The 20,539-nt window shown below is 35.8% G+C and overlaps 1 protein-coding gene across 6 annotated transcripts in view; it reads right to left on the bottom strand.

Annotated features, from left to right (window-relative positions):
• Positions 1–3,717: 3,717 nt before the first annotated feature.
• The window catches only part of swm (second mitotic wave missing), a 28,878-nt gene continuing 12,056 nt past the window's right edge, over positions 3,718–20,539 (bottom strand). For 2 of the 6 annotated variants that reach the window (XM_053766045.1, XM_053766041.2), the window contains 16 exons: positions 20,141–20,269; positions 19,307–19,394; positions 17,977–18,053; positions 17,048–17,181; positions 16,628–16,759; positions 16,066–16,218; positions 15,447–15,612; positions 14,975–15,093; positions 14,199–14,243; positions 10,156–10,233; positions 9,223–9,326; positions 7,962–7,988; positions 6,972–7,125; positions 6,478–6,606; positions 5,220–5,321; positions 3,718–4,133 (listed from right to left, as the gene is read on the bottom strand). In XM_053766045.1, the coding sequence (XP_053622020.1) occupies positions 4,053–4,133; positions 5,220–5,321; positions 6,478–6,606; positions 6,972–7,125; positions 7,962–7,988; positions 9,223–9,326; positions 10,156–10,233; positions 14,199–14,243; positions 14,975–15,093; positions 15,447–15,612; positions 16,066–16,218; positions 16,628–16,759; positions 17,048–17,181; positions 17,977–18,053; positions 19,307–19,394; positions 20,141–20,269 (1,718 nt within the window). In that variant the 3' untranslated portion in view covers positions 3,718–4,052. The remainder of the gene's footprint in view (positions 4,134–5,219; positions 5,322–6,477; positions 6,607–6,971; positions 7,126–7,961; positions 7,989–9,222; positions 9,327–10,155; positions 10,234–14,198; positions 14,244–14,974; positions 15,094–15,446; positions 15,613–16,065; positions 16,219–16,627; positions 16,760–17,047; positions 17,182–17,976; positions 18,054–19,306; positions 19,395–20,140; positions 20,270–20,539) is intronic. The other 4 variants (XM_053766042.1, XM_053766043.1, XM_053766044.1 and 1 more) reach the window with 4 other exon arrangements.

Genomic DNA, 20,539 nt, shown 5'->3' with positions numbered 1-20,539 from the left:
TATGGATATACATCTAAAATGATAAGTAATTTTTATATTGTTATATGCATGTAGCACATGCTTTTGATAACAAAATTTTAATGAGATGTAAATATATGGGACTCGAGCAGGAATCGAACCGACGCCCAGTGCTCTTAACCAGCTATCGAGATCATGCTGGTACGGCTGAATTATTACATTACCTTACGCCTTTTAGCTGACGTACAGTATTATTATTACAAAGTAATAACTCTTCTAATCAACATATTACACGTTTCCTCCTCAAAAATATCACTGAAGCGCGATCTTTCGTGTTTACAAGACGTTAAAAACACGGCCTATGACATCAAACAAAGCATCAAAATCATAGATAGCCAATAATAGAAGCCGTACCTCTAAATCGATCGATTTATATTTAAAACATACAAATATTACATGTCGTCTCACGTTTAGAGTGAGTATTCGATTCCCGCTTGAAATCCTGTAATTTTTTCACCTCATTATTTAAATTTTATATATTGATAATTCCAATATAAAAAAATCGAAAGTATAAGTTTCGTATTCATTAAATAATATTCGATTGAAAATAATATATTATTATTTTTTTTAAATCGAAAAAGCATACTCTACTACATCAAAAATTCATGTCAGCGTAAGAATTCCAATGTAAATAGGTATTTACAATTTACAAACTAGACGACACGACTTTTGCTGTGATCACGACACGACGCGACATCCAAACAGTCTATTTGAGCAGATAAAGTGACATCCCTATCCTAATCGTAATATTACAAATGCGTTTGTTTGTTACTCTTCACGTTTTGTCTACTCATCTCAAGAATCCTCTTGAAATTTTGCACACATATAGTTCATAGTGCGGAGGAGAACATAACAACCTTTGGTTCCGGAAAAATAACTAATCGCGTGGGAAATTCACGCGGGCGAAGCTGCGAGCACTTACATCATCAAATAGTTTAAGATCTAGGTTCTTTAGAAGATTGGTTGAGCATATAAATCGTTAAGAGATAACAAGTAAACCTACTTTCGCATTTATAATATTAGTTAGGATAAGGGCTAGCCGTGACAGCGAACAGTCCGCTAATTTATTGTCAATGTAAAGTATGACTACAGCGGTCGCTATAAAGCTCATTTTTAAATGAACCTCCTATTGCCGAGGGGAGCGGTGCGGTAAAAAAGTGCTATTTAAACACTATCTGCTCACCTACCAATATTCTAAGATCATAGAGAATTATCAACATTATTGCTATTCACGAGGTTCATTCATTGAATGAATGATAATTACTGAGGTTCCGATAATTTATTAGGAATAGTAATAAATCATTAACCGTACAGCTAAATGTGGCTTTTGAGTATGGCTATATATAATTCTTGTCTACCTCGTAAGAGACAAAGACGTGACTCTGTATGTATAAAAATTTAAATGTAAATAACCTTGACATGTATTAACGGTGGCGTTTGGTTCCCGCCCAACAATTGGACCGATGATGGAAGTATATGTATCGAAATGTCCTGAAAGAGCGGGTCCACTACATGTTTCAAAAGAAGATATTTTTAATGAATAATTTAAAAATATTTTTTGAAATCAGTAACACGCGACGATAAGAGAGAACCTGTTTTTTTTTATTAACAAAATGTTCACTCAAAATAAAAAAATATATTTGCGAATTAATTAAATAATTTGTGAAACAGTTGACTAAGTTATTACTTTAAAATCGTTGTAACACTTGATTGGTGAATAATATGTATATGAAATCATCTCGAATTTAAATCCCGATGTGTCAAAGCAACCCAGTTTTTTAAGTTTAATAAATAAAATAAATATATTAGGGCAAATCACACAGATTGAACTAGCCCCAAAGTAAGTTCGAGACTAGTGTTATGGGATACTAACTCAACGATACTATATTTTATAACAAATACATATATAGATAAACATCCAAGACCCGGGCCAATCAGAAAAAGATCATTTTCCATCATGACCCGACCGGGGAACCCGGGACCTCTCGGTTCAGTGGCAAGAACTTTACCAGTGCGCCACCGAGGTTATCGGTTTGTTGTTGAACTCTGTTACTACTACCATTAAATTTATTTTTATTTGATCGTATATTATGATAATAACATCACAGCTATCATTTAAGGCAGTGGTATTCCAATTTGATAATGAACCTTCTGTCTCGGCAATAAAATTCATTTTGGAGGGATTTTTATATCTCACACATTTTTGGTGTAATAGAAGCTACCAATCAATCTATGCTGTTAAAAACATAATCATCCCTTTTAGTGTAGTTGGTCAAATCTGGCGTACTAACTTCAATACTTAAGAAAAAATGTTGCTTATGATAAATTAGTATACGTTTTATATATAGCTTAATATATAACTAATGGTGTTTCATATTTAGTCTATGGTCTAGGAACTATATTTTATAATACGCACGAATACAGATGCTCAACAAATCTATAAGGAAATTTGGAAAATAGACAGTCTTAAATATGTTTACGAAGAAATATTAGATAATATTTAAACATTACAATTTTGTTTGTTATTTATGTAAATAAGATTTATCGTAAAAATAAAAATATTATATGACTATTTGTTTTTAGTATCTCACAAACTTTTTTTGAAAAACGGGAGCAATAGTGACAAATCAGACTATATGTTTTTCGTGGTTTCTTTTCTCTCAACATCTATATCACCTATGTGATTTATAGAAATTACATATAAAATGTTTAAAACATAAATGTTCCCAACTGTTCACCTATATCCGAACGTATATAAAAGACTAGGGGCCCAATAAACGGCTGATCTAAACTGATATGGTGGTAAAACTTTAGTACTACCAGACGGAGGTAGTAGAACCACGTGTGTTGGCTAACTAACAGGGTGGCAATTGGGGTCGACACTACCTACTAAGGGGCGCTGGTCTTGAGAAAGGTTAACTTTATCAAAAAATTGCTTGTTAATAAACTTTCGCGTTTCATTATTAATTGCGTAATACGGGTATTTCATACTTGTTTACTATTTATAAAAGGTAAGTGCGCGTTAAATTATTAAGCAATTAAAAATTACTTGTGACTGTTTCCTTCACATATTATAAAACAAAGTTCTCTGCCGCGACTGTCTGTATGTTCGCGATAAACTCAAAAACTATTGCACGGATTTCCATACGGTTTTCACTTCTTTAGGAAGGTTTAGGTGTTCAATTTACTATGTTTTTATCCGACCGATTTTTTTATAAATTATGATAGAATACACACATATTGCTACTTCTCAGCCTCAATTCATACTTGGGTTGATTTATTAAAGCTCCTACCTGATGCTCCAAGCAATGAGCGTTTTTGTTATATTTTGAAAAAAAAAAAATACTTTGACTTGTTGATTTGTAAGTAGTATTCGTTCACTGATGATTCTTCGGAGAGGAATCAAACCAATATATTGCACGGTAGCCTCGATATTTACTTGCAGACATCAAATCGTGTCATATATCGTCTATTTTTCTGTCTATTAATGGCCGCCTACCGACCAATTAGAACTTAAAATAAAGATTTTCAAGCTTTCCTTTACGAATTGTTTAAAAATATTCGAATAGTATTCCTGCATCAAATCTATCGGATATCAAATATCAATTTTCATGCATACAATAAAAAAATTCTTGATAAATGTTCTGTTTCTTTCAACGAAAAATTACTAATCATCTGGCTCGATGAAAGAGTAACTTTACAATTTGGTGTATGCGGGCAATTCAATTAACTGTTTACCGTCGTTACAATGAGACACAACATATTTTAACCTAAATACAGTTTAGGGCCCGGCTCCATATCTCCGTTGCGTTGACGTACGTCAAATCTCCATACAAAGACGGCCGTCAAAACGACGGAACAAATGGGCCGCGACATTAGCGAGAATTTATATGGATAAAAGGAGTGAAATAGCATTAAATAAATATGTATACATATATATATATATATAGACTATCACCACCGAATCGCGTCGTCTGTCCATTAATCTTCGAGTCCTATTGACGTCGGGCCGGAGCCTAGCGTCCGGGTGGACGTCAACGTCGCCAGGAGCGATCCTCGGCGTCTTCGTCTTCTTCCTCGTCCAGCAACACGTCTTCAGTCGCCGGCCGCGGTTGCTGGGGAGAAATCTGAACATTATTAATCTTGAAAATAATAATGAGATGAAAATATTCTGGAATTGAACCCACGCAGTCAGTCCGGGACAATGCTCTTAACCTCTGAGCTACCGAGACCATGCAAGTTCGACGGAATAATTTCATATCGCTCCACACTCGATTTCAGAATGATTTCATCTCATTATTATTTTCAAAATCAAGTTAAAAGCAAGTGTGACATGTACAACAAATCCATTAAAATTAATCCTATAACACACTCTGCTACTTTACAAAAGAAAAAAAATTACTATGACGTCACGATTTTTGGAGTCAAAATGAAGACATGAGAATCAATCAATCATCTAATGAGAACAAAAAAAAACTCATATATATATATATATATATATATATATATATATACATATATATATAAGAAATTATGTTTAACTAGCGGCCCGTACCCGCTTCGCTCAAGTGAATCACGTTATACACGTAAACATCTATTTAAAAAACTCGCAAATCCGTTGCGTAATTTTAAAGATATCTACATACATAGGGACAGACAGACAGCGTGAAGCAACTTTGTTTTATACTAATAAAACAAACTCGCTATGTATGTATATACATACATATGTTTAATATGTGAAGCTACTTTGTTTTATACTAATAAACTAACAAAGTCGCTTCACGCTGTCTGTCTGTCCGTATGTATGTATATGTAGTGATATCTATTTCTCACACCTTGATATTTCATGAAAACTAATTTTTACAGTTTTATATGGATCAAATTAATGAGGGAGCATTAATCTCAAAATAATAATTAATTAAATAAATAATAATACAAATTAATAATTAATTAAGGAGGGAGCAAGATTGATCTCGTACATGTCAAAACAATGACTGAAGATAGAGAAAGACGGAAGGAAATCCACAGACAAGAACAATGTTCTTAAATGATGAATGAATGAATTACAGCCTGTCTACTTCTTACGTATTTTTAACGAACAAAATTTTGCCATTGCAACACCGTACAGAACGGGCAAGATTGGTTGGTAAACAGCCAGTGTTGCCAACCGTGAGACGCACATAATAAACTAATATGTATACCTCAGCTTCCTTAGTTTCGTGCGCAGTGGAATCACCGTTCGTATTCTGCGGACGTTCGGCACTATTCGGCACTGGTATCTTTGGATTCAACACCCACGTTATCTGTAAAAGGATGATTAAAATAAGTTTTTTCTTGCTTACAAAAATCGAATTTTTATCGTCGTCAGAGAGGTCTTGTTTCATTCGACGCGTGACAAAAAAATAATGTCCGTGCCGTGTAAACCGTTGAGGAGTTCCCTAGTCGGGAGCCGATCCTGGGTGCACCACCAGGTCATGTATATCATAATCCTTAATCATCCAAATTATATTTGTATACAACATTACAGCTCAATAGGTTGAAGAAGTCTGCTTCAAAATTTTGTTTGCCATCTCGTCGTCAGTTCGGGAACGGTCGCGTTCACGTCCTTGTGCGTTACCGTGCTTATTTACAGGTATTAAACTATTTAGTTATTAAACTATATTGTTCCATGTAAAAACACACTTATAAACTGGCGAACTTAATGCTAAAAGCATTGTCTCCCAGCTAACCATTAGGACGAACAGAAAAATAAATTGTACGGCGCAAAAAAGTACCACAATAAAATAAACTTACATTAATTCAAATTAAAATCATTTATTTAGAAACTAGACCTTCACAGGCACTTTTTCACGTAAATTTTTATATTAAATGGTTATTTTTCACAAACTACAAACTACCGGCATTTCGGAACGACCATCGCTGAGAATAAATGCCGAAAAAAACTCATTTGAACAATGTTGGTCCCTATCATGCCAGGAGGGCTTACCATTATTGATTCTTATAATTTTTATTTTGAGAAACAATGATGGTAAGCCAAACAATAATTTAATGTAGGTATTTTTACATATATCGAAATTATTGCTTATTGCCGCAATTGAGTACAATTGGCTACTTTCCAAATAGTAAAAACAAAATTGGTATTTTTTCTAATGTGAAAAATGATATTTTATATGGAGCGAGTTATGACATTTAATGTATTGTGACGTCACTAATTCTGTAGTCAAAAGGCATTACTAGATGTTGCCCGGGACTTCGCTTCTTTGGGAATTTTATATAGCCTATAGCAATCTTAGGATAATGTTGATGGTGAAAAAAATTTTAAAATCGGTTTGGTAGTTTCGGATATTACCCGTCTCAAACATACAAACTCACAAACGCTTACCTTTTTATAATAATAGTATAGATAATATACATTTTATCTTATATCCAGTCATGTACCCAATCATAATAACTACTCACAGACAGAGTCCTGTCGTTGTAATGTTTGCCAGCTTGCGCGGCGTGCTCGGCGTTGGCGCGAGTGGCGAACATCAGCGTCAACTCGGGAACGGCTAAGTTCACGTCCTTGTGAGTTATCGTGCCGAATTGCTGGAAGCACGACACGTACATTTCAGAATTTTAAAACTAATATTAGGTAGTAAAATAACAAGACAACACACTTAAATTGAAAAAATATTAATATTTCTATACGTAAGTTTTATTTTTACACTGTTATATTGTGTACTTTCTTTTTCTTCTTCATAGTCGTACTCCTCATGGCCGAGGGTCGTGGTCATTACGTGGAATGAACGACACAACTCGTAGGATTCGAACCTGGTACCTTTCGATCCACAGGCGTTTTAACAATTACACCACAGTTTCAAATATAACATAATAATAAATTTAATGACCATATTATTCAAAATCGTCTTTACACATGACTACAACCGCCATCTAGCGGCATTCCCACTCACCTCGAAATGTGCAACCAGCGCGTCGAGATCATCGGATTCGAACCCGGATACCAGGAGAGCACGAGGTCTCCTATCAACTGATTGATTCATGCTGTGTAGAAATTGAGTCGGCGCCGGCGCTCTTGTGTAAGACCGAGAGGTGAAACGACCGCCTCTGTCGAATGGAGAAAATCACATATCAATCTCTCTCACATCTAACCGTATTTCCAGCTGCTTCCGCAGCCGTTGAGCGTTGGAGCCCAATGTGCGCTTTCGTACATATCGCTTCGCACGGTCGTCGGCATCGCTAGTTGTCAGACCATTGTCACGCGTATCATCCTTGACGACATCAAGCCAGCACTTCTTGGGTTTGCCCCTTCTGCCAGGGCCGGGCAGTAAAGCAAAATCATATATCGCGTTTTTATCAATTATAGGGTAGACAGGGGTTAAAAGTTGGAATCGAGAATTCTAATGGACGGAATTAAATCAAATTGGTACATACAGGGTGATTTCTTATACATTGGCATTATTTTATCTACATGCTCAGTATGATGGTACTGAATTCAAAGAAATCCATAATACATTTGCCACAACTTAGGTAATTAATTTTGTATAGAACAACTAATTTTTCGCGATTTTGGAGTTACCCCCAAACTAAAAGTCGTTCAGAATCATGGAATGAGCATGTTGACAAAATATTGCCAATATATTAAAAGTCACCCCTATAGATAGAATTTAAATCTGGTAATAGGATACTTTTTATCCCGAACTTCCCCAAGCTTTTCTTACACCAAGCCGGTAACACAATCATCTTAAACAAGCAAAAATCAAGAAAATATTTTGTCATGCGTCTGGGGGGCTACCATGAAACACAAAACACGTAGCGCGTCATTGCGTCCTCGCGTTCTCTCTTTTATACACGACGCGTACACGATATGGGAATAAGAGACAGCATGTGGACGTTAGCAACGTGATACGTGTTAGTTACGTGGTAGGCATTTCGTTGCTTACCTAAGTTTTCTTTTCACAATACGATAGCTTGAAAAAAAAAGTGCGTTAGGTAATTTAATAGGGTAATATTTTGGACACTTACATAAACATTGTGTACCTAAAGCGGAGAGAGATACATGCTATAATGGAACTTTAACATTCTCATACACATATTTAGTTAGATATTGATTTTAGATTGTTTTCTTGTCGGACCGGCAATGTATGTTGTGTGTACGCATTTTTTGTTTTTCAACCAGCCTTGTATACCAGTCTTCTATTATTATATTGTTGAAATTGTAAACTGTTGTGTACACCAATAAATAAATCTCAATCTCACTCAAATGCAAGTGATACCATTTAATAGGGAGATTCTTTTACTTCACCTTCTTTTCCGAGATTCCGAGAGTGTTTGAGACCAGTGGGTGGCCACTTTTAGTGATTTGTTGTTAGCCATGTTTGTAAAGTATTACTTACTGTTTGTTATTAACAAATTCCAAAATCTATACTTATAAATGCTTGTCTGTCTGTTCCGCTTTCACGACTAAACAGCTGGACCGATTTTGATGAGATTTTAGTATGGATATAGTTAAAGATAAACGTTCAAACATAGACTTTTTTTTTTTCAATATTCAACCGTTAAATGACTATGATAGGGGGTGAAACTTGAAAATCATGTTTGTTCCGTTGTTCAGAAATTCACGCGGGCGAGGTCGCGGACAGAAGTTAGTACGGAATATTATAACATTTGTAAGGAAAACACTTTCCAAGTGGGGCTTCGAATTTGATGGCAAAGTGCGGGTTTGCATTTCACTTCTCACTATTGAATCGATTCGCAGCGAGACGCAGCGAACCAATCACATTGCGGTGTGGTTGTCGTCGCGTCACAATGGCTCACTGTGATTGGTTAGCTGCGTCTTACTGCGAATCGACGCGATGGTGAGTTTACGAACACTGGTCTTTCTTCTTTGAGCGTTTTCTCGGTTGCTTCTGCATGGTCAGCTGATAGGCAACAATATCATTACCAAGGAGGATTAACCTCGGGAAAGCGACCAGTTGTAAAATCATAGCCAAATCTTCAAACTTTCAAGGTTATTTTTTACACTGAATCCGGGTTTCGGGGCGTCACAGATCCGAACGCAAGCGAAATATGCTGAGATGAGAGGGAGAAAGCATTACTATTTAAAAACCGTTATCTTAAGAAGATTTTTACTTTAACAGAAGCGACATCTAAGCCGATCTTAAGGTAAGCGGTTACCGCAGATTCAATATATCTTGTACTAACCTGGAGTAAGGTTTCCTGCTGGCAGGTATAGACGGGAAGTTGACAGCCATCAGCCTTCTGAGTTCCGCGACCCTCTTCAGCAGCTCTGTCACGTCTTGACCTTCCTATTGAAATAACACGGTATTTTAAAATTTTCGAAATTGAATCGGTGATGATCCAGTGTTCAAGACCCTGTGAATCGAAAGGCCCCAGGTTCGAATCCTATTTATACAGGTCTTAAGTGGCCCAGCGCCACCACCGTTTCATATCATGTATTATAATAGTGATATATTGTTTTTAATTTTATATCCATATTGCAGTATTCGGAAATGAAATTAATAACGTCACCTTTCTAAGAACACTCGGGCAGCTAAGTCGAATCTAACAATACCTCAAATATGTAAATCCGTTCAGCTGTTTTGGAGATATGAGGTAATGAAGTATATTACATATATACAAAATACGCGCAGAAAACAATACCCGCTTCCTTTGCAGCCGGGTAATAACACTCTCATTTGAATATCCTGCTTAACGATACAAAATACAACTTACAAATACGATTTTCATAACGACAATCTCAGATAAAAATGATATAATACTTATTACTTTTATTATTAAATAGTTATTATTTTTTGAGATAATAGCTTTCTCTCCCTTTAGATTCGCATACCCATAGTCGGTGAAAGTCGGTGACTAAAAAGAGAGGTTTTTGTCTTTGTAAAACACTATGTCGCTCGGGGCTTCGATCCCGTGGGAATTTTGAGATAAAATATAAGCATACAGCAATCTTGGATAATGTACCTTTTCAATGGTGAAATAATTTTTGAAATCGCTTCGCTAGTTTCGGTGATTGCCCGCCTCAAAAATAAAAACTGACAAACGCTTACCTCTTTATAATAATAGTACAGATAAAATACAACAAAAATATCAAAATTAAACAGAATTTTAACTCACCTGTTGCTTAGTAAACAAGTCTAACTCAGCATCAAGAATCTCCTTCTCTGCTTCGGCTCTCGTCTTGGGTTTCTTCGCCTGAGGACAAACATATATAAAGCTATGTACAAAGCTTTGTATGTACGTATATGTAGTGATGATTGCATTTGTTAAATAACAGAACCTAGAAGATTTGGGCGAGACCTATGCCCAGCAGTGGGACGGAATAGATTTAAAAATAATTGTAACAAATATGGAAAAGGACATAGGCTACCTGTAATCCTGGATATAAAATTGTGTCCGTGAGAAAATGACAGGCGAAGCCGAGGACAAAAACTAATATAGTTTATATTAATGACTAGATATTATCAGTCCGTAAGTATAAATGTAAATAAAATACAGTGTAAAATTTATGCAAATAAAATTTGAAAATAGAATCTTTGTAAATATTTCTTAGCCTAACATTAAATTCTGTAAATAATTGTGATGTAAAACATGTAAACTAGTGATATCAATTAAGTGACATCAAATATATTACATGAGATCACTACAAATATTTAATTCAAAATAACTTTTTGCCCGCGGCTTCGCCTGCGCGTTTTCCCATGGGAAAGGTTATATTTCCGGGATGAAAGGTACCATGTGTCCTTCTCCACACTTCAAAATATATGCAAAATTTCAAAAAGATTGGTTGAGTAGATAGAGCGTTAAGAGATAACAAACAAACTTACTTTCGCATTTATAATATTAGTTAGGATTAAGATATAATTAAGTAAGGTTTGATAGAAAATGCCTTATGAGACTATCCAACTATTCTCAACTTTTTTAGGTTGTTAATAAAGTTGAAATAACGAGAATGTGTGGTCTCATTTCCGGTTCCACCCACCCGTCCCGTCTTATCATATTTGTTAGTTTGACACACATTTGTGTTGATTAACACAAGTTACCATATTCACATAAACAATTCCGTGTGATTCCGCATTGTTATAATAATTATATTATGTGAAAGGTAAGATGATAAAAAAATGAGTGAATGATTATAATTTTTTTATGTATTCCAAATTAATGTCGAAAGAGTCGAACATTGAAAATTGTGTTTTGATAGAAATTAATTATTTTTTTTTTTGTTATTTATTTGGATATTTATGCAATACACATTACCATAGGATGGCTATGGGGTACCAAAGATTAGGTAAAGCTTCTACCGCCCCGCTCGCCCTCCGGCAAGAAGTTCATTGAAAAGTGAATTTTAAAGCGTCCGCTGTAGACACATTTTACATTGACAACAAACTGGATGCTCGCTGTCAGCTCTTGTCAATTAAAAGTATGTCTACAGAGCGCGCTATAGAGCTCACTATTCAATGAATGTCTTCGTGCCGGGATGCGAGCGGTGCGGTAGTAAGGTACGAACCTTTAGTATCTCATAGCCATAGTGTCTGTGTGTTTTATTTATTATTTAAAATATCTAATGAAATCTTATGATATAATTTCTAATTTAAACCTCTACAATACAATTCTATATTACATCTACAATAAGTAAAGCTACATTTTTTAATTATAATGTGTAAATTAATGAACTAATTACAATATTTCAATGATGCAACCGGATTGTGTAAAGTTGTATGAGTAATCCAGCTCAATAATGAATGAGTGATCGATGAATGATAAGTGAATGACTATACAGTAAAATTTACGATTACCAACTTAACGTTAACGATGGTTACAATACAAAATAAGTACATCAAACGTGCGTGTGTGCATGCGCAATGCCAATGTGACTGAAATGACCATGGTGCTAAATAGACCACATATGAAATGACTGAAAATGAAACAATTTTCCCCGTTTCTTTTTATTGGTAAGGATACAATATTTCGAGGCAAACAAGTAATTGTTTTTTTGTATTAACTTTAGTTATATCTACTAATATTCTTTATATACACTAATAAACGTGCAATATTTGAATACATTTGTATTCGCGTTTTCGAAGACGACTCTCAACGATTTAATTCAAATTTGAAATATACCTAATTATTCGGCAAATGTTTATGCAAAAAAATCCTGTCTGGAAAAAAAACATTTTTTCAATATTTTCATTTAAAAATAACAAAAATCGCCCAGATATTTGTTGTCATAAACAAGTTTTGTGTCAAAAAAAGTCCTCAAAAAGAAAATGCTGAAATAAGTTCACTTTTTTTGCAAGTCTTAATGGAAATGTTAAAGGAAACAGAAGTGATTATAGATACAAATCAACTCAACACTAAGATGCAATTAAAATGCAAACTAAATAATATATCCAAATGAATATATCGAAATAAATCTAATATACATGCAACAAACATATATAAAAAAAAACAGAAACAGAAAAAATGCTTCTACAATACAAAAAATATATGTTTGGAAGTTTATGTAACAAAGGTTAAGATCACCGCTCGCTCCCCCCGCCCGCCATGATGGCGTTTATTGAAAAATGAGCTTTAATACGTTCGCTGTAGACATACTTTACATTGACAATACGAATTGACAGCGAGGTGCCCGATATAGATAACATTCTAAAACATTGTCAGCAAGAGACATTTTGGTGGTACCGAGGGACATTTTAGGAAATACGTTATTCTAGACCTCAACGTCTGTATTTACCGGCAAAAACAAATTATTTTTCTCTCAAACAAAAATTTTATTCCAAGTCAAAGTCGCGACATTTTGCGAAAGACTTGTGAGAGACATTTTACGATTAGGACAGAGGACTTGCGCGTTATTCAATACACATAACCAGTCAATAAGTGATGTGTTATCCTCAGTTGAATAAAGAATGTTGAATTTTAACCATTCGCTTGAGTTATCATAATTTATGATTGAGAAAGTGAAGCGGTGGTGATGTAATGGTTAATACCCGCCTATGGACCGGAAGGTCCTAGGTTCAAATCCTATCCGTGCCACATGAGTTTGTATACCAATCTGACTCATATATAGTAGTTTTCATAGACCACCACTTGCTTCCGGTGAAGGAAAACATCGTGAGCAAACCTGCACACTGGTTGACAGTTTAGTTCACTAGTGTGTACGCGACTACCTGCCACAAAATGGAGGCAAGTAGTCGTAAAAGTCATGTCAGATGCCTTTAGGCGACTTGAATAAAAACTGACACCAGTGTTAGCAATAACACTAAAGATATGATGATTGAGAAAGTCACAATGATAGTGATTCATTTTAATATTAGATAACATTTGCGAACGAGACATGTATAGCGACTGAGTCGTTCCCTTCAGTAAGTATCTCGAGCATGTAAAATATTGTTATGGTGACCGTATTTGCTTAGGATATATCCTGAAGTTTTATATATAAAAAAAAGCGCGAATAAAAAACCAGTAATAAGTTTACTACAATAACATTAATCAGGATCATAGATGGGTTTACTCCCTATTAATAATAAATTTAACTATATTTTATTTTTATTTTGTGTCTCCTTTTATGGCATTCTCTGAAGAGCAGCGTAGTGGCGTCACACCATGGCATCATGCCGGGCTAAGACCATTTTATACTATATTTAATAGTATTATATGTCCAGTGATATCTATATGCTAAATGTTTTTTCTTTCTTAGTTTCAAGATGTGTTTGCGCCGAACTGTTTGGGAAAATACTGAGCGGAAAGCAAACTATAGTTATATCGTTCTAGTTTGTAAGTTTTAGTTGAAGCTATGGTGGTGGTCTAGAGGTTAAGACAGTATACAGTAATCGTACGGTTCCAGGTTTAAATACTACTCTTGAGTTTGTATACTGACGCTTGCTTGCGGTGAGGTATACTGCACATTGGCGGTTAGTTTAATAGTGTGTATATGCGACTACTTGCCACTAGATGTCGGGTCATGTCAGATGTCTTTAGGCGACTTGAATAAAATCTTGCACCAGTGTTAGCAATAACACACTCGGAAAGAAAGTTTGTAATCAATTACGGTAACCATAAAGTTAGAAATAAAGTCTCGGTGATTGGCCCACAGTGATCATGAGTTTCGACTGTCAACGTCACAAAGACCGCAATGCATTATCATGCGCACACGCAGGTACCTGTTCCAGCTGCAGGCGAGACATAGTGCGCGACACCGACTCTCCCTGCCGTCACATCATATTTGTCATTAAATCTTAATTAATCTCTATTATTATTGGCAATAAAACATTTTGGGGATTTCATGCTTTAAAAAGATAAATGAAATTCATTGTGATAAAATAAATAGAAAATTCCACGGTAACTCCCGTCTTTGTCTTTAGACTTTATCATGCCAGAAGTGCTCATAAATAACAATGATAAATACAGTCTGTCATGAAAGTGAAGAAACAGATGAGGGCGCTGCCTTTTCTTGACTGATAACACTGGGTGTTTATCAACCAATCTTGACCATTCTATTTGGTATTGCAATGGCAAATAAATACATTATTTCTTTCAAAATAATATATATGATTACTGGTATCTAACGCATAACCTTCCAAAGGCGCATAAGCTACGTAGAGACTAACATCTTTTGTTCTACGACTTTTGTCTAAACGTGATAAAATTTTCCTTTTTATAGTTTTAATGTCGTTTCTATAAAACGTCATCTCTATGTTAGATTCCGCTACATAACGCTACTGTACTCGTGTTGCTCGGCTATTACATAGAGTTAGGATGTGTAGAATCGCAAATTAGATTGTATTTTTATATAACAAATTAAAGTTGCTTATTTTGATGTACTCAAGTAGTTTTTAGGAGGTTTTGCGTTTGATACCAGTGAACCTGTATAGTTCGTCTAAAATGTGATTTTATCATTATTATTTATATATTTATTTATCTTTAAATACAAACATACCTGCAGCTGAGACAGCGTCTTGCTGTACGCCTTGACTTCTTTATTTAGTTTCTCGATGCCTTCTTGAGAGGACTGGATAGCTTCGAGCAGAGCCGACTTCTGTTGCGGTGTTACGTTGCCTGGGGTGAGATAAAACAAATATATTATTTGGTCGTTGAGTATGGAAACGATCAGGATACATTCTCGAAAATTGGCGAGAAGTTTCTGATGAGGAATTCCCACAATTTTTCGTAAATGAAAAATTTGAGAAATTCCTAAAAAAAAAAACTAAGTTTTGATCAGGAAACATTTTCGGAAATTGCCGAGAAATTTTTCAGATTGTTTGCGATGAGAATTTCCCACAAGTTTTCGTCGAGAATTACCACCAGTCATTTTCGATGAGAATTTTTAAAAAGAAAACACGAGAATTTGTCACGAAATATATCACTCTATCGTGTCACAAAATAACAAAATAAAACTGTATGACTCTCACCCGCTTCCAGCTTGTCTATGAGCAGTTTCTGCTGCTGTATCTGCTTGTCGAGCAGCGCCTGCGCCCTCTTGTACATTTCAGTGATCATCTTGAACTTCTCCATCGGCTTTGGGGCTTCCTTTTTGGGTTCTTGCCCATTGGCTGTCTCTTTGGTTTGTAGGATTGACTGAGAAATATATCCCAATTAAAATATATTTTATATTTATATATTTTTATTTATTTATTTATTTATTTATTTATTTATTAAACAATGGTGTCTCACTGCAGGGCAAATCATAAATAATATTATAATGGCGAAAGTAAGTTTGTTTGTTACCTCTATCTACTCAAACAATCTTCTTAATAACAAATACATGTAGTTAGATGTATGGAGAAGGACAAAGGGTACCATTCATCCCGGAGCGAAGCCACAGGTAAAACTCTAGTTAACTGTATAAAATTCACGCATGAACCTATATAGGATTTTGTCGTGTAATGCTTATGTAACCTAATATGAAAAATATTCATATGATATCATGTGAATATTTATTAATATTCTATATCTTATGTAATATGAAAAATATTCTTAAAGAAATTAAAAATAAATATATATGTATGAATGTGTTCTTATGTTTCTCACCTTATCAGGCTGTTTCTCAGCAACTTTGGTGTTCTGCTCCGTCCTGTTGATGAGCACTTTGTTGAAGGACATCGGGTGTTGCCCGTTACGCTCGTTGTTGTTGTTGTTGTTGTTCATGTGTTGTTTGTTCTGGTTCGACATGTCTTGTTTGTTCTGTGGAGAGAATATTGATACGCGTCAACTCTGAAAGGCCGCTGACTGGACTAACTGAGTTGGTCAGCTGAATTCTCTTGTGTTTTTGTTTGGTCAATCAAAATTAGCACATATGATAAATATCATTGTTTTGTTGACCATGTAAAATATATATAATGCTAAGACCTTCTGTAAACAAAAAAGTTATTGTAACGAAAAAGCAACCATTTATTTGTGAGCATGGAGACACAAAATTCACTCACCGTCCAATAATGTTATTAACATATTATTGAAATAGAGGTCCCTTTAGTTTGAAGCGTCTTGTGTCTATATACAATCCCTTCCAGGCGGATCACAGTAACCACTAGATATTTATAACGGTGGGATACCAGTAACGTGACGTACAGTCACACACACAATTTTTACTCACCTCAGGGTTGTGCCAGAAAACTTTGATGAATCTGTTGTTTAGTACAGCTTCAGTGCTCTTGTAAGCGATGTTAGCTTCTGTCGGATTCGAGAATGTGATTAGCGCCGCTTCGGGATCGCCTTCGTAGCACACCTGTCAAAAATACAATTCTATCAAATTCTAAATTCTTAATTTAACTTAGGATGATATAAATCGCTTCTTATACTTCATAGTCGTATCCTGGGTTCGATCCCCGTCGGGTCATGATGGAAAATTATCTTTTTCTGAATGGCCCGGGTCTTGGATGTTTATCTAGGTATGTATTTGTTATAAAATATAGTATCGTTGCCTAAGTTAGCAACGATACTATATTTTATGTGATTTTCTGTGATTTCTGTGTGATTTGTCCTAACATATATTTATTTAAATTTCGGAACTCACTTGTATATTGACGATCTTGCCGAATTTGCTGAAGTGGTTGTTGAGGTGTGTGATGTCGTTCATACCGCGAGGCACTTTTTTAACTTCCAACGAACAGTTGGCCGCGCTCGCCGGCAGCGGCGGCCGGGCAGAGCCTACGAATTAATATATACATATAAATATATATATAAAACTCTTGCGTTACTGAGTGACTGACTGACTGACAGCCAAGGCACAGCCGAAACTACTGGGCGCTGAAAATTTGCATGTAGGTTCCCTGGGGAAAGATTGCATGAGACTTAATACAATTTTCAAGATAAAAAGCTGAAAATTGGTTAACACAATCTTTGTAGTAAATTAATTAAATATTATTTGTAAAATAAGTCAGAACAAAAAGCGCTGTCGCGTTCATTAAAAGGCGCGATATTACCAAATTTAACGCGGACGAAGCCGCAGGTAAAAGTTAATAATAAAATACATGTAAATACATATAAATAAATATTTGTATATAACCGCAGCTTCGAAGAAATTGCATTTAGTAGTTATTGCGTAATGCGCGATCGAACATACAGAGAGGCAATTTAAAAAAATGTTGTGGATTTTTTAGTCCCATAAAGACCCCCTAAATAAATACAAATTTCGATTCACAATTTATATACCATATTAGTTGTTCGTCGCAAACTTAGACCTCGCGAACACTATAATTTTTTTACAAAATTGTCAATATTTCAAATACTTAATCGATTTTGTTGCCTCATGAACTTAAAAATTCTATTGACAGATCCTACCTTTTAAATTTCATCAAAATAAGATCAACGCTTCGAAAGTTATCGCGTTACAAGCACACATAATACATACAAAAAAAATATTTTTGCCCAAGTTGATTTGTTTCGACAAGGGAAATCCGAGGCAAGTCGCGAGCAATAGCTAGTGAGAACAATTATACACACCCAATCGGTTGTAGTCGAAGTTCTTCTTCGGCGGCGGCGGACGCGGCGCCGGCGGCGGAGCCTCGTGCCGCGCCCTGCTGGTCACCAGCCACGGGTTAAATCACGTTTTATTCAAAAATTTCACATTAATGAATCATTTATTTATAAACTTGCACGTATACAACAATAATTTACCAGTCACTAGGCTGGCGCTAGGAACATTAACAAACACTTTTTCACGTCATATTTAATCCAAATTAAATTATACATTGGCATTATTTTATTTAAATGCTCAGTCGATGGCACTGAACCACTTTTCGTATGGAAGCAAGATTGGAATCGCGAAAAAGAAATCAGCTGATCCATACATTTTCCACAAATTAGGTATTTAATTTTGTATGGAATAGCTGATTTTCTTTCGCATTTTCGGAGTTCCTCCCACAGGTACTAAAAGTTGTTCAGAATCATGTAGACAAAATATTGCCCTGTATATATACCAATCTGACTCAAATATAGTAGTTTTCATAGACCATACCGCTCGATGAAGGAAAACATCGTGAGGAAACCTGCACACTGGTTGATTATTAACTTGTGTGTGAAATGAGAAGGCAATGGCAAACCACTCCATTAATAATGCCAAGAAAATTGTTGTGAGTGTTGGTCATTCCAAGTACCTGGAAATACGATTATGAAGAGAGACAAGGGTATATACAGGATGTAACACTGCCTCCGACATAGTCGTTAGGTATGCATAAGGTACTCTAATTAAAGTCACTTCAGAATAAATTTGACTGGGAAAAATAATGAAAACATAAAAAAAAAAACAATCAGTGTATAACGAATATCGCGCGGTCAATGACCGCTCGCGCGCGAATCAGCTGTGAGTCGGAGTCGTGCGCGTGTATCGCTGTAGTGATAGCGCTTTGGGGCGACGCGATGGGCACTGTTCATTGCGTGTTTTAAACTTTAGCGTTAGTTTTGATAGGGAATTCTTTAAAATTTTAATGAGGTTTCTTTGGATGAAATGATAGTTATATGATAAATTATACAAATCTGCAAAAAAAAAAATAAAAATTTTAATTCAACTCTGAACTTCAAATCTCGGAAACTACTGATTGCCCAGGCATGGTTTCTTGGGGGAAATGTTCATATTAATGGGGTGATTACGTGGGTTTCAGCTATGTCGGAGGTAATACATCCTGTATAAAAATATTCAATTTCTAATGAACCCATTGAATCCAATTAAAACGACGTCCATCATCAAATATATGTTTTTTTTTTTAAAGTAGAATTAAATTTAGTGCCATCTTCTTTGGGAACGAGTGGTCAGTGTGCGATGGCAAGCGGTTACCTGGGTATGACGATGAGTTCGCGGGGCGCGTGCGGCGGCGGCGCGAACGGGAACGCGCCCCAGATGTCCGGCGTCAGCGGGTTGTATTCTGTGCACAAACAAGGGGGGAATCACTATAACCGATAACTGATATTCATTTCGCACTGAAAATAGGTATACATTTTATTGACGTCTTCGGTGGCGCAGTAAAGTGCTTGTCTTTGAACCGAGTGGTCCCGGGTTCGAACCCCGGTCGAGTCGTGATGGAAAATCATTTGTTATAAAATATAGTATCGTTGAGTTAGTATCCGATAATAAATATGTATGGACAAATCACACAGATTGAGTTGGGTCCCAAAGTAATTTCAAGACTTGGGTTGTGGGATACTAACTCGACTCTGCATGGCAACTGGAAGTAGGCGAAATCTAACTTGCAAGACTCGATTACAGACAACGGGACAGATGAAACTAAATGAAAGCTTGTAAAAAAAATACAGCGCTTTTATTTGGAGTGAATCCACTACTTAAGGTAGTAAAAAAAGCCTTTTATTTAGGAGTGAAGCCACTTTAGGTGAATTTTTGACCATTTCAATGACTTCTTCAAAATTCAACAAAGACAATAATATTTTTACTAACCCAATTAATGAATAACTAGATATTGCCCGGGGCTTCGCTCCCGTGGGAATTTTGAAATAAAATATAGCCTATAGCAATCTTGGACAATATACCTTTCTAATGGTGAAAGAATTTTTGAAATCGGTTCGGTAGTCCCGATTTCAAAAATTGCACCGCAAGCCTCACACATACAAACCGGTATACAATATAATGGTATAGTATATAAATGACGAGACTGACCGGGCACAGCCGGCGGCTGCGGCTGCGGCGGCGCAGCCAGCACGCGAGTGAGCGCCGCGTCCTCCAGCACCACGGGGTCGGCGCCGTGGTCCCACTGGCACAGGTCCCCGCGCATGCAGTAGCCTTTCTCTGTACACACACCACAGACAGATAGACAGGGGCGCCGATTCAATTCACGCTCGATTCCAGATTTTTCTTCCAGATTATCTCATTATTATTGTCAAAAATAAGTTAAAAAACATGTGTGACATATACAACAAATACATTTAAATATATATATCTCTCTCGTTGAAATTTCGAGATAAAAATTACCCTTTGTGTTATTCCAGGTTATATTCTACCACGTGTACCAAATTTCATAACAATCCGACCAGTAGATTTTGCGTGAAAGAGTAACAA

Source organism: Plodia interpunctella, chromosome 28 (genome assembly GCF_027563975.2).
Source record: "Plodia interpunctella isolate USDA-ARS_2022_Savannah chromosome 28, ilPloInte3.2, whole genome shotgun sequence".
Classification (NCBI taxonomy): Eukaryota; Metazoa; Arthropoda; class Insecta; order Lepidoptera; family Pyralidae; genus Plodia; species Plodia interpunctella.
Note: the sequence above shows the minus strand (reverse complement) of the source record. Positions and strands in the feature narration are given on the sequence as shown.